Source organism: Apodemus sylvaticus, chromosome X, assembly GCF_947179515.1.
Source record: "Apodemus sylvaticus chromosome X, mApoSyl1.1, whole genome shotgun sequence".
Taxonomy (NCBI): Eukaryota; Metazoa; Chordata; class Mammalia; order Rodentia; family Muridae; genus Apodemus; species Apodemus sylvaticus.
The window spans coordinates 34,317,276-34,339,175 of NC_067495.1; the positions used below are offsets into that span (position 1 = coordinate 34,317,276).

Here is a 21,900-nt window from a genome sequence, read left to right on the forward strand (position 1 = left end):
CAAATGTTCATTACAATGACTTGGTTTGGTACACAAGGCCCCTGGCTTCTGCTGTACTAGAAATACTGAATCTTCACTGGAACTCCTCTGCGATATCCTGTTGGTATCACCTGTGTCATGGAGATCCTGTAGTTTTGGATCTGCAGGACTGGCTTCTTCACACACTCCAGCAGTTCATCGATGTTGTGTGGGCCAATTCACAGTCCTGGATCTGGGCCTGATAGGTATCTGAGCTGGCCAGCCCACCACCTCTCCTCCATCCACACCACCAGGGCAAGCTCTCCTACTCTGCCTTAGCTGGACTGTTCGATGCCCCTGCTAGCAAGCGGCAGAGCCAGCTCTTCTGCATGCCCTAGGTGTCAAGGGGTGAGGGCAGAGGCTCATCTCACCCTCACTACTGGCACCATAAGGCAGACAAGTGGCAGGGCCAGCTCTCCTACGCTCACACCCTCAGGACCAGCTCACCTCCAAGCCTCACAGCCAGAGCTTGCTCTACTGTGCTGTCCAGGTAAGGTGCAGGCCTGTTCTCCTGAGGAGTGCGGTAGGCGAGGGCAGGGCCAGTTCTCCTGCCTGCTGTAGGGGCAAGAGGGGGCATCTCTCTCTTGCCTATGTTAACAAGTGGCAGGACCATCTTGCCTGTGTCCCTGATCACCTCTACTATGCTGCAGGTAGTGAGGGGTAGGGACAGCTCTCCTGTTCTCACGACCCCAGGGCCAGAACTCCCAATTGCCACAGGTGGCAAGGAACAAGGGGGAAGGGGGGTATCTCTCCCTCTTCCATGCCAGTGCACTGGAGACCAGAGGCAGGGCCAGTCCTCCATGCTCAAACATTCGGGAGCAGCTCATCTACAACTCCTGCCCCCAGGGCCAACCCTGCTGTGCTTCCTGGATGATGAACAGGCCTGCTCTCTAGAGCACCACAGCTGGCCAATGGTGAGGTGAGCTCTCCTGCCCTGAGGGCCGTCTCTCCCATACTGGTGAGGTCTGCCAATGCTGGATAGCTCTCAGATATTAACATGTCCCCAGGCAGCAGCCCAGAACAAGGACGTGTACTTGATGGTACCTTTGATGGTACCAGATCTCTGCTGCTACAATGCAACGGACTCAGATGTGGCCTCTGGAGGCAGCGCAGGCCAGGACCTCACCATGGCCCCACGTGGCATCACCAGGCACTTACATCAGGCTGTTCTTTACGACCCCTGAGTCTCCAGTTCTGCCTCTTCATTGTACCCATATTTTTCTGTTTTCCCTTTCTTTTGCATCTCTCCACCACTTACTCCTCTAAGTGGAGCCTGGGGTCTCTGAGTATTTGAGGCTATCTCTGGAGTGCTATGCCCCACTTGTACATTGTGGCACTGGGCAAGGGCTATCTTGGGTCTGGTCTGCTTCCCTCTCCCATCTCACCCCCAAGCCTGCGCAGCACCAACCCCCTAGCCTGCACAGTGCCAGACTAGCACAGTGCCAGACTAGCTCATGACGATCAGGGCGTCATGGTGGTGAACTGGTAGTCACGTGGGCTTGCTCGTCACCTGGGCCTGCCCGCTTGGCCCCATATGGCAGCCATCTGTCTTAGGCTCACTCCTGCCAGGGGCATCTCCACCTCACTACCAGCCTTAGGAGCCTGTCTGGGCCTGCTTGGTATTGGACTGGTGGCCATCTCAGGCTTACTGATGTTCATGGGTCAAAACACTGAGCATAGACATAACCTCTTTCCTCTCTGTCACCTACTAATGCACATGTGACACAGCAGCCACACCTGCAAGGCCTCTAGGACAGGTCATGCTGAGTTTTGTGTGGGTTCTAGGGATCTAAACTCAGGTCTTCATGCATGCTCAGCCAGCATTTTGTTGACTGAGCCATCTCCTCAGCCCCACACACTCCTTTTTTGTCTATAGTTTGACACGTCTCCTTTTAGTTTGTAGCTGTTTTCACTTTTTAACCACATCCTTGGATACAAAATTTTAAAATTTGATGTAGTCAAGCTTTTCGCTCTGTTTTGGTTTATGCTTTCTTTTCTTTCTCTTTTCTTTTTTTTTCTTTTCTTTTTTTCTCTTATCTATCTATCATCTTTCTATCTATCTATCTATCTATCTATCTATCTATCTATCTATCTATTGGTTTTTTTGGATTTGTTTTTTCAAGACAGGGTTTCTCTGTGTAGTCCTGGTTGTTCTGAAACTCACTCTGTAGACCAGGCTGGCCTCGAACTCAGAAATCCACCTGCCTCTGCCTCCCAGAGTGCTGGGATTACAGGTGTGCGCCACCATTTCCTGACTTGGTTTGTGTTTATTATGCTTTATTTTAGAAACCATTCCCTAGATTGATTTTCCATATTTTATATATATATATATATATATATATATATATATATATATATATATGTGTGTGTGTGTGTGTGTGTGTGTGTGTGTGTGTGTGTATAAAGTGTCTTATACTCTTGCATTATAATTGAGACTTTCACTTCTCCATGCTTCTTCTTCTTCTTTAAAAAAATGTCGTAAGCTGTGAGCAAAGATAGTGTTGCTTCGAGTTGTTAAAACATTCTTTTTCTATTTATAGTGCATACTACTAATCCCAAAACATTTGGCTAAATTTTCCATTTCATGATTGAGATTCATTTATTTTCATCTGTGGCTGGAGCTACAGGCCCACGCGTGCACAGTGTGCCCAGTGCTCTGGTTTTCATTTCCAGCACTGCAAGCAAAAGAAAAATAATGTCCAAAACAAAACTACAACTTTTTTTTCATGGACATGTGTTTGGGTTTGACAGTTACTTTAGATTTTGAGAAAGTAACAGTTGATGGGTCTATACCAAAAAAGATGATGACATAGCTACAGAATGTCAGTGGCTAATGTTTTATCTTAAAAAAATGTCGCTGAGCAGTAGTGTCGCACGCCTGTGATCCCAGCACTCTGGGAGGCAGAGGCAGGCAGATTTCTGAGTTCGAGGCCAGCCTGGTCTACAGAGTGAGTTCTAGAATAGCCAGGGCTACACAGAGAAACCCTGTCTCGAAAAAAAAAAAAACAAATCCAAAAAAAAAAAACCCAAAAAAAAAAAAATGTCTCCAAAAGGGAAAACATTCATCATAATATAGCCGGAATTCGTTTTCCTCCTTCCCTTCCACCCTCCCCCTTCTCTCCTTTCCTCCTCCCTCCCTTTCTCCCTCTCTCCCTTAAGAAAAGATTTCATGTAGCCTAGGCTGCATTTGGAGGTATGTAGCTAAGGCTAGCCTTGAATTCCTGATCCTTCTCTATTTTCTGGGTGCTGGGATTACAAGGGGGAGCCACTCTGTCCCACTTGGAAATATATAGTGAGCTACACTATATAATTTATTTTAATCATTAACTTTAAATAATAAATTAGTATTAAGTTATATTGAATCAGGCAAGCAGTTGCATCACAGTAAATTAGTAAAGATGCTTAGAATGACACATTTAATCAAATATTACAGTTATAGCTAAGGTTATGAGAATTGTGGACTGAATATTTCAGCATATGAAATCCACCTCCTCACACACAAAGTATTTCCTAAGAACAGTTAAATATAAAGAAATGTATGCTGTGATTTGGATGGTGTTTTTCCCCCAAGAGCTTATGTGTGGAAATAAAGAGTTGGAGGATCCTTTAAGAGGTGGGCTTACTGGGATATAATTAGCTGATTGTGTTGGCCTTTGAAGGTACTGTTTGCCTTCTGGAATGAATTTGTTCGTGAGAAAATGGGTTGTTATAAAAGAGTGAGCCAGGGCTGGAGAGATGGCTCAGCGGTTAACAGCACCGACTGCTCTTCTGAAAGTCGTGAGTTCAAATCCCAGAAACCACATGATGCCTCACAACCATCCATAATGAGATCTAATTCTTCTTCTGGAGTGTCTTAGGACAGCTACAGTGTACTCACATATAATAAATAAAATCTTGAAAAAAAAAAAGAGAGCGGGCCAACCTGGTGGTGGTAGAGTACACCTTTAATCCTAGCACTGGGGAGGCAGAGGCAGGCAGATCTCTATTAGTTCAAAGCCAGCCTGGTCTATAAAGCACATCCAGGTTTCACAGAGAAACCCTGTTTTGAAAAACCAAAATATAAATAAATAAATAAATAAATAAATAAATAAATAAATAAAATGCTGGGTGGTGGTGGTGCACGCCTGTAATCCCAGCACTCTGGGAGGCAGAAGCAGGCGGATTTCTGAGTTTGAAGAAATGCCTGTTCTACAGAGTGAGTTCCAGGACAGCCAGGGCTATACAGAGAAACCCTGTCTCGAAAAAAACAAATCCAAAAAACCAAAATAAATAAATAAATAAATAAATAAATAAATAAATAAATAAATAAGCCTTCATGTCTTGCCTTCCTGTTTTGCCACCTAATCTCTCTCATTGCATATACTTCTCCCATTATGCCATTTGCCAAATTGTGACATAGCCAGAAGGCACTCAACTGGGCTGAGCAAAAGTCAGCACCATGCTCATGAACCTTTTTTCTTTGTAAAGTGTTTAGTCTAAAGCTAGTTTGTTATAACAGTTAGTCCAGGTCCCACAAACCACATTTAAAAAGTCATGCTTCATATATGTTATATACATAGATTAAAGGTAGCTTTGCATAGGAATTTTTAGTCTATCTGCATGTTAATTGTGCCCTACCAAGCTTGGAATTTTCCCTCTGGTGTTACGCCACTCAAAATTTTATATTTTGCAGCATTCTGGATTTCGGATTCTTGGATTCAGAATGTTTAATTTGTATTACATAGTTTACTGAGACCATGAGGTGATCATTTATTTAATAGTATCTTGGATCTTTTTATATGTTTACTAAAGAAACCAAGAAGATTGAAACATTCCAATGGGATCCCATCATCTTGCCCATTTACACAGGGAAACTGACTCTTCGCTGTTGTTTCATAGTCCTGCAAGGTGTATTCTTAAACATTAGAACAATATGCATAAAAACAAAGAATGCTTAAGACAGAACAACGGATATAGAGTGAATGTTTTTAAGTGCTCAAACGGAAACACTGGTGGTTAGGTGGAAGATATGGTCAAAGTACACGGCTATATATTTCCCAGATTTCTATTTTTTTTCTTTTTCTATCATTTCAGATAGAAATGTTTAAGGGAAACAGCAGGGAAGGGCTGCTAGGAACATAGCAATTTGGCTTACCAAGATCATTATATTTAGTACCTTAATGTCTAGCTTTTGAGGTGGGGGTGCAGGGTATTGTATTTAAGAAAAAGTAAACAGTTGTTCTTAATTATAGTATACCATGGAACTTGGTGTGTTGGCTTCAAACAAAAATACTGCAGCTTTTTTCACTATTAAAGGAACATGGGTGATTAGATGGAATTGATCATCTGAGTGGTTATGATTGGGAGTTATTGCCATTAAATAATGCTAGGTTTTAGAAACTTAACAGTCAAGTTCAAATGACTTCATGGCTTAGAATTCAAGCAAAGCAGCTTATTGTGTAATATAGTGTTTCTCACCTCCTTAGAAAGACAAATGATTTTTTTCTGTTTGCATAATGTATTACACTTTCAAGATTCATACATCACCTGGTGTACTTTATATAATAATAACGTAATAAAATATTCTTAGGATTTGACATATTGAAAAAGATTGTCTGCTTAAAGAAATGCGCTTGCATAAATTACTTCAAGAACCCATAACCGAGGTCTCCTTCAGCTGTCAGGGCTCTTGATAGTTCATTTCTGGCACCACAGATCTTGATTTCTCTGCTTGACAATAATCTCATAGTTTTAATCTACTTTGGTGTTTTGGATGGGAACTGTGCTACAGCCCTGAGCCCTGGGCAAGAGGTCTTTGTGCCAGGTTCTGGATTCAGCAATGCTCCATGCTGGCTATCCTTGAGCTATGCTCCTTGCTATGGAACGAAGGGTCTTCATTGCTAATGGGGCACACCTGTGTCCCCGCAAACACAAAAACTGTATGTACAAATGCATCTACAGAACTCAAAATATCATATCAAAATTTGCTTAAAATCAACTTGTACTTTAGTGGCCATTAGGTTTTCTTTCTCAGTTTTTTCATTTCAGGTCCCATTGTCTAGAATATTGGGTATGTGTAGAGATGGGGTGGGCTGATGTCTAGCACCAGATCACCATCATAGTTCTACCTAGAACTCCAGGGAATCTGACACTTCTGAATTGTGCTCTGGCCTGCCACATGGGCATGAGATATATTTGTAATGAAGGAGGATATTGGATTTCGTAGCTGGCAGCATGATTTATAGTCTTAAATAGCATAGAACTGGACTACTACTTGGTATGCATATTTTTTAATCAAACCTATAAAGTAAGGATTGGATTAAGGACCTATATTATAGTGGATTTTTTTGTAAATATAAACAATATTGAATTTGATTCTGTATATTGCCAAATTGTATGACTAGTGAATACTTGATGAGTTCTACTTAGAAGAATAATAACAACCATTATATAGTATTAAGGTAGCTCTTTTAGAGTTGAAAACTTTCATACTCTGTGAAGTATGAAAATATGAAGTATGAAAACTTTCATACATCTACATACAGATGTAGCTCTGCTCGGCTTCCAGCACAGCTCCTTTTCCACATATATTACAAATTGGAAAATTAACAATTAAAATTTAGAAATATTAGTTTCTGTGGTGATTTGAATAGCTATGGCCCCCATAGACTCCTGTGTTTGAATGCTTGAACCATAGGGAGTGGCACTATTAGGAGGAGTAGGAATGACCTTATTGGAGGAAGTGTGTCACTGTGGAGGCAAGCTTTGAGGTCCCATAATTGCTCAAGCTATGCCCAGTGTGACACAGTCTCCTTCTGCTACCTGTGGATCCAGATGTAGAACTCTCTGCTCCTTTTCCAGTGCCATGTTTGCCTGCAAGCTTCCATACCTCCCTCCATGATGATAATGGACTAAACCTCTGAAACCCTAAGCTAGCTCTAAGTAAATGTTTTCCTTTATAAGAGCTGCCGTGGTCACGGTGTCCCTTCACAGCATTAGAAACCCTAACAGTTTCTTTTCCCTATGTTATGGACATGCATTCTTTCTCCCCTTCCCCCTGCCCAGCTGAATATTCTATTAGAAGAAACTTCCAGAGAAGAGAAATACATGTCTTGATTTAAACAAAACTAGAGTTGGTATATCAGAGAACACTTGTCATTTGTCATTAGGTATTTGTCTTAGATAGGGTTTCACTGCTGTGAACAGACACCATGACCAATGCAAGTTTTTTTTTTTTTTTTTGGATTTGTTTTTTTTTGAGACAGGGTTCCTCTGTATAGCCCTGGCTGTCCTGGAACTCACTCTGTAGACCAGGCTGGCCTCGAACTCAGAAATCCACCTGCCTCTGCCTCCCAGAGTGCTGGGATTACAGGCGTGCACCACCACCGCCTGGCCAATGCAAGTTTTATAAAAGACAACATTTAATTGGAGCTGGCTTACAGGTTCAGAGGTTCAGTCCATTGTCATCAAGGCAGAAACATGGCAGCATCCAGGCAGATATGGTGCAGGAGGAGCTGAGACTTCTACATCTTCATCTGAAGGTTGCTAGTAGGAGACCGACTTCCCCGCAACTAGGGTGAGGGTTTTAAGCCCACACCCACAGTGACACACCTACTCCAACAAGGCCACACCTCCTAATACCTGGGCCAATCATATACGAACCATCACATTCCACTCCCTGACCCTCATAGGCTTGTTCAAACATGAGTCTATGGGGGCCATACTTAAACATAGCATAATGCGAAATATATTTAGTCCAACTTCAAATGCCCCTGTAGTCTATAGCAGTCTCAACAAGTCCAAAGTTCAAGGTCTCTTTTAAGATTCATCCAATCACTTAACTGTAATCCCCCAAGCAAGATGGGAAACCAGCTGAGCAAAGTCCAAACTCTGCACCTCCATGTCTGATGGCAAAGCAGTCTTCAGATATCCAACTCCTTTTTCATCTTTGTTGATTACAACAAGGTTCTTTCTCCTGGGCTGGTTCCACTCCCTGTTAGCAGCTTTCCATGGCAGGCATCCTGTGGCTCTGGCATCTTTAACATCTTGGGTACCCCAAGTCAATTTCAACTTCACAGCTTCTTGTTCCAATGTCTGAAATCCACACATGATCTGTGAATCTCCAAAGAGCTGGTGTCACTTCTCCTGCTCTGCCCTCTGTAGCACTCTAAGTTCAGGTTGATGAACTCTGCTGCCACTGCTGTTCTTGGTGGTCATCCCATGGTACTGGCATCTCCAATATGCTAGGGTCTTCCACTGCAATTCACCAAAGCCTCTCATAGGCTCTCTTCATGGTACCAAGTCTCAACTCCTTTGTGTGACCCCTTCAGTCCTGGGCTGTCAATTACAACTGAGGGTGCACTCTCACCAATGGCCTTCCATGGCCTCTCACAGTGCCAAACCTCAGCTGTTCTTCATGATGTCTCTGTGCCTTCAAAACCAGCACCACCCGGGTGATTCTTACACATTACCAAGTACAGCTGCAGCATGAGCTGCATCTCTGGAATGCAGCTTCTTGGCTCTCTCTGGAATACAGCTTCTTTGTGCACTCAGAAAACACTTCCCAGAAGATTTCACCTCAGTGATGCTGGTCTTAATCAACATTAATTTCTGAGCTCCAGCTAACCAGCATCAATTGTCCCAGTAGACTCCTTCTCCTCTAGAATATAAAGCCAGAGACACATGGCTGAAGCTGCTGAGTTCTGCTGCATGCAGGAGCTGGAACACTGCCCCCTTGTTCTATTACATTATCACTAGCTTCCTTTTTCCCAGCTCCTTCACTGCCTAAATTGGCTGTCCTGAATCTTGCTCCATAGACTGACTTTGAACTCAAGAGATCTGCATGCCTGTCTCCTAAACACTGGGATTAAAGGTGTGGTCCACCAAACCTGAATTTAAGTTTTTCTTCACCCAGAATTTGCTCTGTTCTAGGCTAGCCTTGAACTCAGAGAACTGCTTATCTTTGCCTCCTGGGATTAAAGGCTTGTACTACCAAGCCTGGACCTAAATTTATCTGGGTAGAATCTTGCCCCAAGGTCACTACTACCTTAATTCAACTTAATATTCTTGAATTCAGCTCCATTTCACTTCCTGGAGCCCCTTTAATACTCAAACTATATATTTTGCACTTTTCCTTTCTCAGCTTGCTATGTTTGTTCAAAATTCTCTTCATCAGACTTAACCAGAGAACAAAGTCTTTGTTGTGCTTTTTTGAGACTTCCTTTGCAGATGCAGTTAATATAAATCTCTTTACCTTAGCCCTAGGCAGTCTCTTCAGACAATGGCAAAGCAGCCATGTTCTTCACCAAAACATCACAAAAACAGTCTCTCAGTCACATATTAAAGTTCTTCTCCACTGAAACCTCTTGGGCCATCAGGCCTACACAGTTCAAATTACCCTCAGCACCACTGTCTTCCATATTCCTACCAGGCTGACCCATTAATCACCACTTAAAGCATTTCATGGCTTTCCAAATCCAAAGTCCCAAAATCCACATTCTTCCAAACAAAAGCATGGTCATGCCTATCACAGCAATACCCCACTCCTGTTACCAACTTCTGTATTTGTTAGGGTTTTACTGCTGTGAACAGACACCGTGACCAATGCAAGTTCTATAAAAGACAACATTTAATTGGGGCTGGCTTACAGGTGCAGAGGTTCAGTCCATTGTCATCAAGGCAGAAACATGGCAGCATCCAGGCAGATATGGTGCAGGAGGAGCTGAGAGTTCTACATCTTCATCTGAAGACTGCTAGCAGAAGGCACCAGGCAAGTAGGGTGAGAGTCTTAAGCCCACACCCACAGTGACACACCTACTCCAACAAGGCCACACCTCCTAATAGGGTCACTTCATGGGCTAATCATATATGAACCATCACAGTATTCTAAAAGTAAGTTATTATGATAACTCATGAAGCATATGGACAACAGTCAATGACTACTACCTTATGGCAACTGTCCTGGGTTTAAAAAATCACCTTAGCATTGCTTTCTTTTGCCTACAAAATTTACAGTGTGAACTTTTCGGTTTGCAGTCTGACTTCTGTAATCCCCTTGAGATTTCAAGTACATTCATCCTACAAAGTCACATACCTTCTATCAGATCCCGGAACTGGCAAAAATGTCCAAAATGATTGACCCAACTCCCAGGATGCTTATAGAACAGGAAGAAGCCATGTGTGTGTTCACATTTGGTTGTCTTTATTACCACCAGGGGGTGGAGGGTAGAGGGTGACTAGTGTTTGTAATGAAGAGCAAAAGATGGGATAAGAAATGAGGTGACATTAAACAATCATGGGTAGTGCACATATAATCCTAACACTCAGCAGACAGGAGAATTCCAAGAAATTTGAGACCAGCTTAGTCAATATGTTTCAGGTCAATGAGAGATATTGAGTGAGACTGTAAAAACAAGCAAACAGGAAGACAATCAAAACAAAAATAAACCAAATATTCTGTCCAAATTTATGGTTATAAACATCACTTTCCCTCCATTCCTCTCCACTGTCATCATTTCCTTGTTTAGTTTAGCCCTGAATATTCATTTAGTTTTTTTAAACAAATTCTGTTTCTTTTTCTCTGTGTGCACATACACATGATTGAATGCCTCTGAATGTATGGGTGTGAAGACAACCTGCTGGAGTTGGTTTGCTCCTTGTACCATGTGGATCCCAAGGATGGAACTTAGGTCATCGGGCTTGGTTACTTTTCCTGCTGAGACACCTTGCTATCCCTGGTCTGAATACTTGTTATATCCATAGATCTTTCTGAATAAAAATTAAAAAAAACAATGGGAAACATTTACAAGTATATCTGTAGATGATAGATATAAAAGATTAAGCACAGTAATTATAATACCAGTCACACTCTCAGTCACTAAGTTTAGCCTTTCATCTTTTAGTAACCCTATTAGGTAGAAATTATTACTGTCTACCTTTGCAGACACACAGCAGTAAGTAACAGCGCTAGAAACCAACCAGTGTGCCCCCAGGTACCATGTCCTTCATTAATGCCATCATTGTACTGTTCTGGCTAGCAGCACAGCCACATATATCACCAGGAATGGAGCAGCTGTGAATTTCAAGAAAAGAAAAGAGAAGGGTAGTCATGAGTGTTTGGCCACAGATGTAGAAACCACTCTCGGTCTTTCAGACAGTAGATTTAATGTGAGGAGTTGGTTACAGGGGTAATGTGAGAGTCAAAGAGACACACTTACCTAGAACTGCTAATGTTGTTAAGGCTGAGGTAGCAAAATGAGGAAGGGAATGTGACCCAGACTCTGGGGTGCTCGTGTCTAATGCTGCTGCTGCAGAGCTGGGCTCCAGATACCACTGTCTCCGTGGCTGCTGGAGTCAGACTCCTCTGCTGTGCCTCCTTTACTGCTGCTGCTGCTGCCTTTGGAGGTATTCCTACTTATTTTTGAGATCCCTGGATTAAGTCAGGAATTGGAAAGGAAAATAAAACCTGGTTTCTGTATTCTTCCTGTTTTCTAGTCTCCTTCAGACTCCTACTGATACACTCTACCAGAGCTTTAGCTGGCAAGGGTACCTGGAAAAATGTAGTTTTGTGGGCTTTTTTTTCTGGGAAACATTAAGTATATTACAAAGTCAGAGTGGGTTGCAAGCCAAAGTATAACCTTCATGGAGCCTCTCTTTATTACTTTCCTATTGCTGTGATCAGACACCTTGGCCAAAGAACTTATAGAACAAAGAATTTATCTGAGTATTCCAGTCTTAGAGGGTGAGAATCCATGACCATAATGACCTGGAGCATGGCAACCGGCCGGCCGGCATGATGCTGGAGCAGTAGCTGAGAGCTTACATCTTGAGCTACAAGCTCTTAACCACTGAGCCATTTCTCCTGCCCTGTAACTGGGGACACTTTCTATCAAGAGAGTATTACAATACTTTCTAAGTGTGACAATGAGAAGAAAAATGGTCTGGGAAGATTCGTTCTAAGTAAATCTAAGTTGATTCTTGAAAGGTGAGTCTGAGTTTCCTGAGGAAGTAGTTTTCCAGGCAAAATAGAATTTTTTTTCCTCAAAGGGTAAAAACCTTAGCTGGTCTACTACTATTTGAGCATGTGGAGGAGCTTAGAATTGCTCATGTGTAGGATGTAAATTGAGCCATCCACATGTGAGCTCAGAATATATTGACTGTGCAAAGATTTTGATACTTTCCCTAAGTGCTGACAGCAGCCAACCACTGAAGGGTTTCACTCACCATGAAAAGCCTATTTGAAGCAGAGAGGTGGTGGCACAAGCCTTTAGTCTTAGAATGCAGGAGGTAGAGGCAGGTGGATTTCTGAGTTTGAGGCCAGCCTGATCTACAGAGTGAGTTCCAGGATAGCCAGGGCTACACAGAGAAACCCTGTCTCAAAAACCAACCAACCAACCAACCAACCAACCAACCAACCAAACAACCAACCAACTGACCAAAAAAGTCTATTTGAATTTTGACTCAGGATTTCAGCTCATTTGGTTGCTACCAGTTTGGCTGCAGCTGTTGTTAAACATTGACATGCCTCCTTCCAAGCTCTGGCTCCTACAGCCTGAGGCATGCCAGTTATTCTGTGACCCTCCAGATCCAGCAACTGAGAAGTAGTGCCAAGTACAGCAGGGTCACTGAAATTGGATCCAGTCCTTTGGAATGTCCATCAGCTTTCCAAAATGTAACAAAAATTCTTCAGTCGATACACTTAAGAAAAGAAAATGTTTCGTTTTGGTTCACAGTTTCATGACTTTGCCCATGATAAAGTGGCTCTGCTACTTTAAGCCTGTAGTGAGGCACTAGTGGATGGTAAAACTGTTTCATGGCTTGGATGTCAATAAGAGGGAGAGAAAAGGGTCAGAATTCCAAATCCTGTTCCAGGGATCACAACACCAAGGGTTGGGGGAAAATCATACTAGGCTGTACCTCTTAAAGGTTCCGCCTCCTCTCCAAAGTACCATGGGCTGGGAGCCAAGCCTTCAGTACATGGTGCTTTGGGGTACACTTACACTAAAACATAACACCTAGTCAGTGCCATGCACACTCGCTGTTAAACATTTGGAGTGTCAATGCTGGTTTTACAATGCCAGATTAGTGTTTAGCTTTGTTGGTTCTTCCGCTCACTTTACTGCACTATAAAGAGAATTATGGCTGTTCTAAGGCAGTGGTTTCCAAAATGTGCTCTCTAGACCAGCAGCAACATCATTATCTGGAAAGTGGTTAGAAATGCAAATATCAGCCCATACGCTACTGAATTAAAAACTCCAAGGCTAGAGCCCAGTGGTGTGTGTTTAACCAGTCCTGTCCAATGTGAGATCCATTTCTCAGAGCTTCTTGCTTTCATAAACATCTAAATATATATATGCCCCTTGAACAATTAGCTCTTACTAACTAAAGTTTAAAGAAATTAGTCTTCTTTAGGTTAGTGGTGTAAATGAGGGAAGAGGATTGACTTGCTCAGTCTGAGGATGTAGTACCTACATGCTAATTGGATGAAAAGTTAGCTAATTTTTAAAAAAGCACTATGTAGTGGGATGCATCAGAAATGGTATGAGCTGAGATCTGCATCTGACACACACACACACACACATACACACACTTCTGTATTTTATGATGCTTAACATCTTGGGATGCCCCAGAGCTCTAGAAGACCTATCTCTTTCACAGAGAGCTGATTTCCAGAGATAATAAAAGATTTGTCTGGGCCTTTGATAGACAAACCTAAACTCCTATCTACATCTTCTCCTCTTTTGATGATAGGATAGTTGGGTACACTGCTTTGCTGCCCTTGGTCACCCGGTGCACTGGGCACTAGTGTACTAGGCATTGCTCCTTTGATCAGAGCCTGCTGGTATTACCCACACCACTCTCTCTGAAGCCCATTTGCCTCGTCACCTTCCATCTGTCCCCCCATGCTCATGCTTTCCCCTCCCCATTTCTGTATCCTAGCTAACTGGTCCAGTTCCATTTGTCCCTGGGGCATGATATGACCCCTCTTGGAAACTAATAAATTTCTTCCAAAGGCTGCCTCTGTTTGTTGTCTGACCATATTCTAAGAAGAGAAACCCCAAGCACATATTAGACGGAGTCGAGTCTCCATTAGGCTCTGTCATTTACCCATCATATTACTTTAATTTTCCCTAGCCAGCTTTAGCAGCTTTATCTAGTGAATACAGTAGAACAGACACCATAATATGCATTGAGTGAATGAGACCTGAAATAAACAGCTGTATGTCCAAGGTGCTAAGAAAATCAAGGATCAAGTAGAACACATGAGATCTGAATGAGGAAGAGGTAACATAGGTATGGAAAGGTTTAACCAGGATAGTGTTAAGGGGATGAGGATAGGGCATACGAGAGAGAGACACCATCAACTGCAATGAAATACGTAGGAAGATTCATAGGATATCTGATACTCTGTAAGCTATTTAAAATGTAAAAGGAAAAATCACGGAGTGAAAAAATACCCCCTTGGCTCACACATGACCAAATACAGCACATGAATTAAATAGCTGTTCAGATTTATATATCCTTCCTAATGTTCAATTAGCAACAGCAACACAGCAGGAGCTCTTTCCTGCACCGCTCTGTATGTTCTCCAACTGAAAACATCCCCTTCCCCCTCCACATTAAATGATGGCTGCTGTCCCTGTTAAGGGACTGAAGTGTGATAATTGCTCTTGTAAACAAGAGAATTAAAGGGAGCATAGTTTATCCCTTTGCCTCAGCTCGAGTGTCACTTTGACACGTTATGCCTACCTTTGCTAATTACCTGATAAGCAAACTTATCAGGCAATAGGGGAGACAGCAAGAATTTGGAATTGGAAACCATGTCGGCCTTCAGACGAATGTGGTTTTCTGACCTTCAGCAAATCACTTAATAGTTCCAAACTTCAATTTCTTTATCTGTAAAAAGGAGATAAGAATATCCAACTGGGAAAGATGCTCCAAGAAAGCGGTGTGAAGTAAGCAATGTATCTCATTAATGGGAGGCATGGAATTTGAACCTGGCTACTCTGAAGCCAACCGAGTCTCAGCACTGCCCCGAGGTGGCACTTCAACTAGTCAGCTTTCCTATCCGGCTCCTTCTTTATCCCCTGCACCATCCTCTTTCTAGTGGCTGGGATGCAAATACTGTTCAGGATTTGAGCCATCTCCTTCCTCCTAACTGAAATTAATTACCTATATGAGATTTTATAGCTTGAAACCAAAGACGCACCGCACGCGCAGTCATTGGATATACTTCCTTCCAGCACAAAGACAGGTTTCAGCTCCCTGGATCTAGTTGTCTCAGGAGATCTCTCTCTCTCTCTCTCTCTCTCTCTCTCTCTCTCTCTGTGTGTGTGTGTGTGTGTGTGTGTATGTGTCTCTCTCAGCTTCTGATTCTCTTGCTTCTTCTACTTCCTGAGTGCTGGTGCCTCAGGCTGCTGCCATCATGCATGGCTGAGAAAAATCTCACGTGTGCATCCTCCAGAGCAAATGGGTAAAAAGTTCTAGGAAGTCCCACCTCAAGGCAGGCCTTGGCTCATTTAGAAGCCTTCCTTTAGGTCAGTGTTTCTCAACCTGTGGGTCATGACCCCTCGCTAGATCTCTCTATCTTCAGAAATATTTACATTATGATTCATAACGGTAGGAAAACTATAGTTCTGGAATATCAACAAAAATAATTTTATGGTTTGGAGTCATCACAGCATGAGGAACTCTATTAAAGGGTCTCGGCCTTAAGGAGGTTGAGGACCACAGATTTATGGTATCAAGCTTCTAATTGTCTCAGGTCCTCGTTTTGGAATTCTTCTTGAGAAATCTCACTCAGATTTCTGCTTAGGATATTGCCATTCTGGCTAGGCTTATGTGCTCTAGGGAGGGTTTTGTGGTGAAGTTGCCAAAGGTTTCAAGTATTTCTACACCTGAGTCTAATTGACCGTTCTTAGATTTCTAGTTTGACTTCTTGGTTTTCTTTTTCATGAGTTTTGCACATGGCCAGGAACCTGACAAAGTGTCAGGAAACTTCTTTTGATTCACTAATTAATTGCATTTAAGACCCAACCTGGTTTGGAATGTTTTGATTTGAAACAAGTGCAGGCAGATGTGCTATCAAATTTACCCTGCAGAAATTACCAGTTAACCCATTTTTACAGCTCCCGAGAAGGAGTCTTTTTGGACAGTCCCCTCCCTGGGGATAATGACTTTTTCTTCTCCAACACACAGGATATTCTATAGTCTCATTATTGTAGTTTCAGATAAAGATCCATTCTTGAATTTCTTTGACACAATAGTTTCTGTTCCAAGAGCAGAGACTGGTGCAGTTTTGAGTTGCAGGTCAGCATGGGTCTTGTATGTCTTTTGAAGTGGTAGCTTTTTTATTTATTTTTATTTTTTTTATTTATTTATTTTTTTTGTCTGCAATGGGTGGAGAGTAAAACATTCTAAGTTTTACAGTCAAAAATGTCTGCTACAGAACTATAGTACTTTGACTGTGTAGCATGAATGCAGTCACAAGTGATCTGACAAAACTATTTCCACAAACAGAGAATCGACCAGATAGGGCTAATATGTATTTCCTTTTACAGCCCTCTTCTTTGGCCTTTTGTGAACACTCAGTATTGAGCTGTACCTTGAACTTATTTATTTTGGCCTAAGGTATTTTTTTCATCCTAATTTGTTTTTTAGTGCCTTTATTTTCAGTACAAGATAATCACTATCTCCCAAAAGGCTGAAAAATTAATGCAGAAAATGACACATAAAGAAGAATGCACCTTATAAGGAATGATCCGCCCACACCCTGTCCTCCAAATGATCCGCCCACAACCTGTCCTCGTCAATCCCACCCACTCTCAAATGTTTCTTTAATTTCTTTGGTGAGTAAAAGGAGCCTTCATTACATTACATTATATTCAGCAAACTATTTTTAACATCTTGAGTGTTGTGTTTTTACTTCCATGGAGTTATTTTCATGAATCAAGTGCATTGTTTTCTACACATGTCTAAAGTTTGGAATGAAAACCATCAAGTTTCCTATTACTATCATTGGAAATGTGTTTACTCTTTTGGTTTACTTTTTCTTCTCTCTCTCTCTCTCTCTCTCTCTCTCTCTCTCTCTCTCTCTCTCTCTCTCAGATGTTGGACATTTAGGAATGAAGTCCTGTCTGCAAATGATGGGTATGTGTGGACTTCAAAGGGACTCCCAAATTTCTCTCACCTCTGGGGATTCACCAGTCCTTATATGGTAGGTGAAGGCTATTCCAAGTGGCAACCCACAGTCACCACTTAAAACTAGTCAGGACCCTTGAAGTTCAAGGAGAGAAGGAAGAGAAAGGAAGAGATGGGAAATGATCCACAGGTCATCCTTGAGTGGCTTTTCTCTTCCCAGTGCACAGGGAGCGAGCGTTGTCATCTGCAGATATGCAGTATGTCACAATGATTCCATCACCAACCTTGCTACCTGAGGCCCTGTGCCACCTGAGGCAATGCTTTCAGTCTGGAGTTACAAATGCATTTGCTGTCGTATATATTTGTTTCCTGTGAGATTAAAACCAAAAGCACTCTGTCTATCTGCAGTACTATTATCAGTAGAGTATTTAGAAGCCCCCCCCCCCTTCTAAAGAAGGGAAGAGACTGGTTTCTGAAGCTGCTTTTAAACTAGGGATACCTTGGTCATTTTTAACTTGGGTCATTTTCCTTGCTTTTCTCTTCTCTTTCACTGTGTTAGGCCAGGAAGTGTTGTTGTTAGCGTTGTTGTTAGGCACTGAAAATTGCAGTTACTATCCTTGGACCCATGAAGCTCATACTCTGAAAATGCATTATGAAACCAAGAACAAACTTTGGGAAAAATCCTCCAGCAATGAAGTAACATTGAGAGCCAATGGGCACAGAAGGGCTTCACCATGCTATGATGTTGCTAGCTTGCTGAAAGGATTATATATCTGCCTGAATTTGGGGTAAAATGAAACAGGTAGAAAGTATGGTTAAGATATGTTAGGGAATATTTTGTTGTTGTTTTAGAGACAGGTATTTTCTGTTTAACAGCACTGACGTTCCTGGAACTCACTCTGTAGAGCAGGCTGGCCTTGAACTCAGAAATCTGCCTGCCTCTGCCTCCCAAGTGCTGGGATCAAAGACATGGGCCACCACCTCCCAGCTGGAACAAAAATTTAAATCTGGGAAAATCCCATGCTGTGGGATTTTAGGGCTGACTGGGCAGTACTTCCTTTATTTGTGCTTGCTGAGGACTGGTATGAATGCCAAAGCTATGGACATAGGTTTTGTTTTTCTGGTTTACAGAGGTTCCTGAATCACTTATGAGTTCATTTATGCTATACAGTCCAAGTACTATAGTTCTGTGGCAGACATTTTTGACTGGGAGATGTTCCATCTTATGATCTCTGGCTGGATAGGAACAGGTGAGTAGTAATTCACTGTGCTGTGAATTAGCAATACCTGTATCATTAAGTAATAAAAGTCCAAATCCTTTCAATATTATTGAAATGTCAATTGCCCTTCCCCAGGAAGAAAGCAGCTTTTCATAATTTGAACTTGATCGTAATCATAGAATGTGATGAATCAATCCTTCTAGTGGAACCAAATAAGTCTGAATTAATTCTCAGGAAGCTGCTAAAATAACCACTTTAGGGAAACACAAAAACTTACAAAGCAGTATCTGCCTGGGAGAGGCTAAAGAACACAATACGTGGGTGCTGTGCTCATCAAGACACACAGGAAAAAAGTCTTTTTACTATATCGTTTGTGGTTGATAATAAGCTTAATTCATATACTTAACTGTCTTTTGTACATTTCTTAGCCCCACAAAGTATTCTTCTTCTTCCTTAAAAAAAAGTTCCAGTCCAAACCATCAGCCTCTGTAGGTTGTCTTAATTGCTACTTTGCAATGCAGTGGACTATGACTGATTTTTGGCACATGCTATCATACACAGCGTTCCTAAAATAAAATGCTCCAGGATATCCCAGGAACTCTTAGAAGGCTTTAAAAGGGGACTAACACACTGAAAAAGGAACTTTTGACAACGACAGTTCAGACAAGGAGAATGACTGTCATAGCAGAAAGCTGTAACTAATTGGGATCTTGCAGTGGATGCATACTGCCCTCGCCACCTAACTTATCATGGTTAGGGGGAGGCTGAGAATCCACTTTTGATAAAGACAATTTTTTTTTTCCTCCCCAAGTGACTATACGTTTAAATAGCTAAAACATCTGTGCAGCAACCTAGTAAAACATGTATACTCGGAATGCTTGAGCAGAAAGCCTGCCAAACAATCGCTTGAGAGGGACTTTGCTGAGGGAGCGCACCAAGATAAAGCAACTGCTGTTTGTTTTGTCTAGTCAAAGGAGAGCCAAGGCAACCAATATTTTGAGTTTCCTTTATTTCATTTGTGGAGGATTATTTGAGAAAGGGTGTCGAGGGGGAAGTTTCCTGACAGGAATTTTTAAAGCTGTCTATTAGCAGACGAGCAAGAGCGTCGTGAATGTCAAACGCCTGACAGACAAACTTTTGAGACCAGCCACCAAACCACGAAAAGTGACTTTCTTGCTGAGTCTTCTCTCCAGCCCTTCTGATGGAAGCAGAAACAGGGAGCACCATGGAGACTGGAAAGGGGACCAACCGAGGCATTCGGATTGCACTGGCCCTGTTTATTAGTGGCACCCTGGTCCTGGGCACATTGCTCTTTCTAGGTAAGTGGAGCTCCAGGGACCAGGGGACTGAACTGGGCTTCTATAGAGACTTTTTCTAATTCTTTATTTTAAAAACCCTTGCCATAATGCAGGCTGTTCGCTTATATTAAAAAATAAAAATGTACTCTTAGTTTTAATCAGCTATATCAATGAAAAAGGAGGCTTTTCTTTAGCATTAAATATATAGTCCAGGATGCAAACTGGATTAGAAAGTGGTTTGTGGATTCAGTTACACTGAGGGGAACAAACTATGTATTTATTACATTTCACAAATTGAGTGTTTATGAATTCATAGTTAGATGCTTGTCTTTGTTTTGTGGAGGAACAACCATACCAGAATTTCATTTTGTTTGACTTTCGTTCATGTTCAGTTGAACAAGTTACAGAGTGCAATCAATTCACAAAAGATAAATCAGTTCTTAAATGGGATTCTCTGAGTCTTTTTAAATCCAGTGATTGTGATGGATGGTAAATGGTTAACTTCACCTTTCTTATAGATTTAAAAATGAATGTGAAGGGAAGCAGAGGTTTTCCTCGTAAGATTTGAAAAGCACCGTGATTCAATTATTGTTATAACTCCTGTGAGAATGATGTTCTCAGAGAGAATGTGGAGACAAAAGCATATTCCTAGGGGGAAATGAAAGATGAAATCAGTTAGAAAGAGACAGGGGATGCCCAAAATTTTAGACTTTCCAAACCCCTGGCTATTTTCCTTTGTAACAGTTTTCTTATATAACTCACAGTATTTCATTGGCTTGAAGGTCACCTAGAAACAAGCTCTATACTTAAGAGATTCTAGGTGTACTTTGAAATGCAGCAGGCCTGGAAACATTCTCTGGCATATACAGGATGCAGGAGACCATGTTTATTTTGGCAAGAGAAAACCAGTAATTAACTTTTAAAAGAGTTTGACTTGTGTGGTTGAGAACCCTGCTAAAAAGAGTAAACCACCTTTCCATGTTTTCTGTGGCTAGAGACTTAGGAAATTGGATCAGTGTATCACTTTCTGGTGAAGGTAGACCTCCCACTCCTGTGACTGAATCTGTGGTTCTTGAAAACCATTGTGAGGTTTCTCCAAAGTTGGCCTTAGATGATCAACTTACTGAAATTAAAACTGGAGGAGAAATGTTATGGGCATGCCAGGGAATTACATATGACGTGGGAAGTGCCTAGGAGGTTAGGTTTACACACACTCCCAGACTTACAAATCAAAGTGGTTGTCATGTAAATCAAAATATGTCCTCTTTTCAATGATGTTAATAGCGGTTTGCAACCCCTTTCAATTCTACCTTTATGATTGTTACACTGGAAGACCATAGCATTCTAAAGGAGGGTCAATGATAGCAAATCTTTTATTTTGTGAGAAGATGACTTGCTGACACAAGCACTAAAATTTTTAGGTAAGAATTCACTAAACCAAGCATTGCTATTAGGAGGAGGCCCGAGTTAAGGAGAAGGGGAGGAAGTGGGGGGAGGGACATTGTGACTGGGGGGATGGGAGGGACAGTTATTGGGATGAAAAAAAAAGTTAACTTCCCAGGAAGTTTAGTAACCTGGCTCTCACCTCGACTCTTCTGGAGGAGGTCTAACGATGGTTGACAAGAGGACCGGCTAATTATCTGGCCTCATCCTATTTTTTCTGCTCCACCATCTGCATCACTTGAAAGCTTGAGCTCCACCCCCAGGTCTACTGATTCACAGCCTGCATTTTCACAAGACACGCGAGGGAGGATTGAATAGCATATACAAGTTTAGGATATACTGCTTCAGAGCACAGCTATCTGAGGGTCTACACTCAGGAATGTCTGTCTATCCATCTGTTCGTCTGTCTTTCTGTCTATGAACAGATAATCACTATGTATCCTTGTCTGGCCTTGATTGACCTTGGATTTACTGGAATGTTTGTGCCTCTGCCTCTCAAATGCTAGAAATATAAGCCTTTCCCACCATACCCACCCAGGGACCTTTATTTTTTTGTAACCTATTTTGGCATCACACTTTACTAGCACCTTTCTTTACTGTCTGCTCCAGACACTCCCATTGTGCATCTAGCTTGCTAAAAGCCTGCAAAGCAGTCTTCTTCATGACAATATTCTACTTAGCATCTTCCCTTGAAGGCGCTTCCTGGTTGACTCGGCAGTATATGCTGCGCCTGTTCAAGTTCAGTCATATGCCTAGCACCCTGCCTTACCTCTCTTTTGTCTTTCTCTTCTATAGAAGGAATG

At 42.0% G+C, this 21,900-nt stretch overlaps 1 protein-coding gene and 1 non-coding gene across 2 annotated transcripts in view; one reads left to right on the top strand and one right to left on the bottom strand.

The window, feature by feature from the left end:
- Positions 1–1,644: 1,644 nt before the first annotated feature.
- Positions 1,645–1,776, bottom strand: LOC127675929 (small nucleolar RNA SNORA17). Its single transcript, XR_007975605.1, has one exon. It is a non-coding gene; the product is annotated as a small nucleolar RNA SNORA17 (small nucleolar RNA).
- A 17,781-nt stretch (positions 1,777–19,557) lies between these two features.
- Phex (phosphate regulating endopeptidase X-linked) overlaps positions 19,558–21,900 on the top strand; it is a 240,178-nt gene continuing 237,835 nt past the window's right edge. Inside the window, exon 1 of the mRNA XM_052170209.1 lies at positions 19,558–19,675. Within this exon, the coding sequence (XP_052026169.1) occupies positions 19,558–19,675 (118 nt within the window). The remainder of the gene's footprint in view (positions 19,676–21,900) is intronic.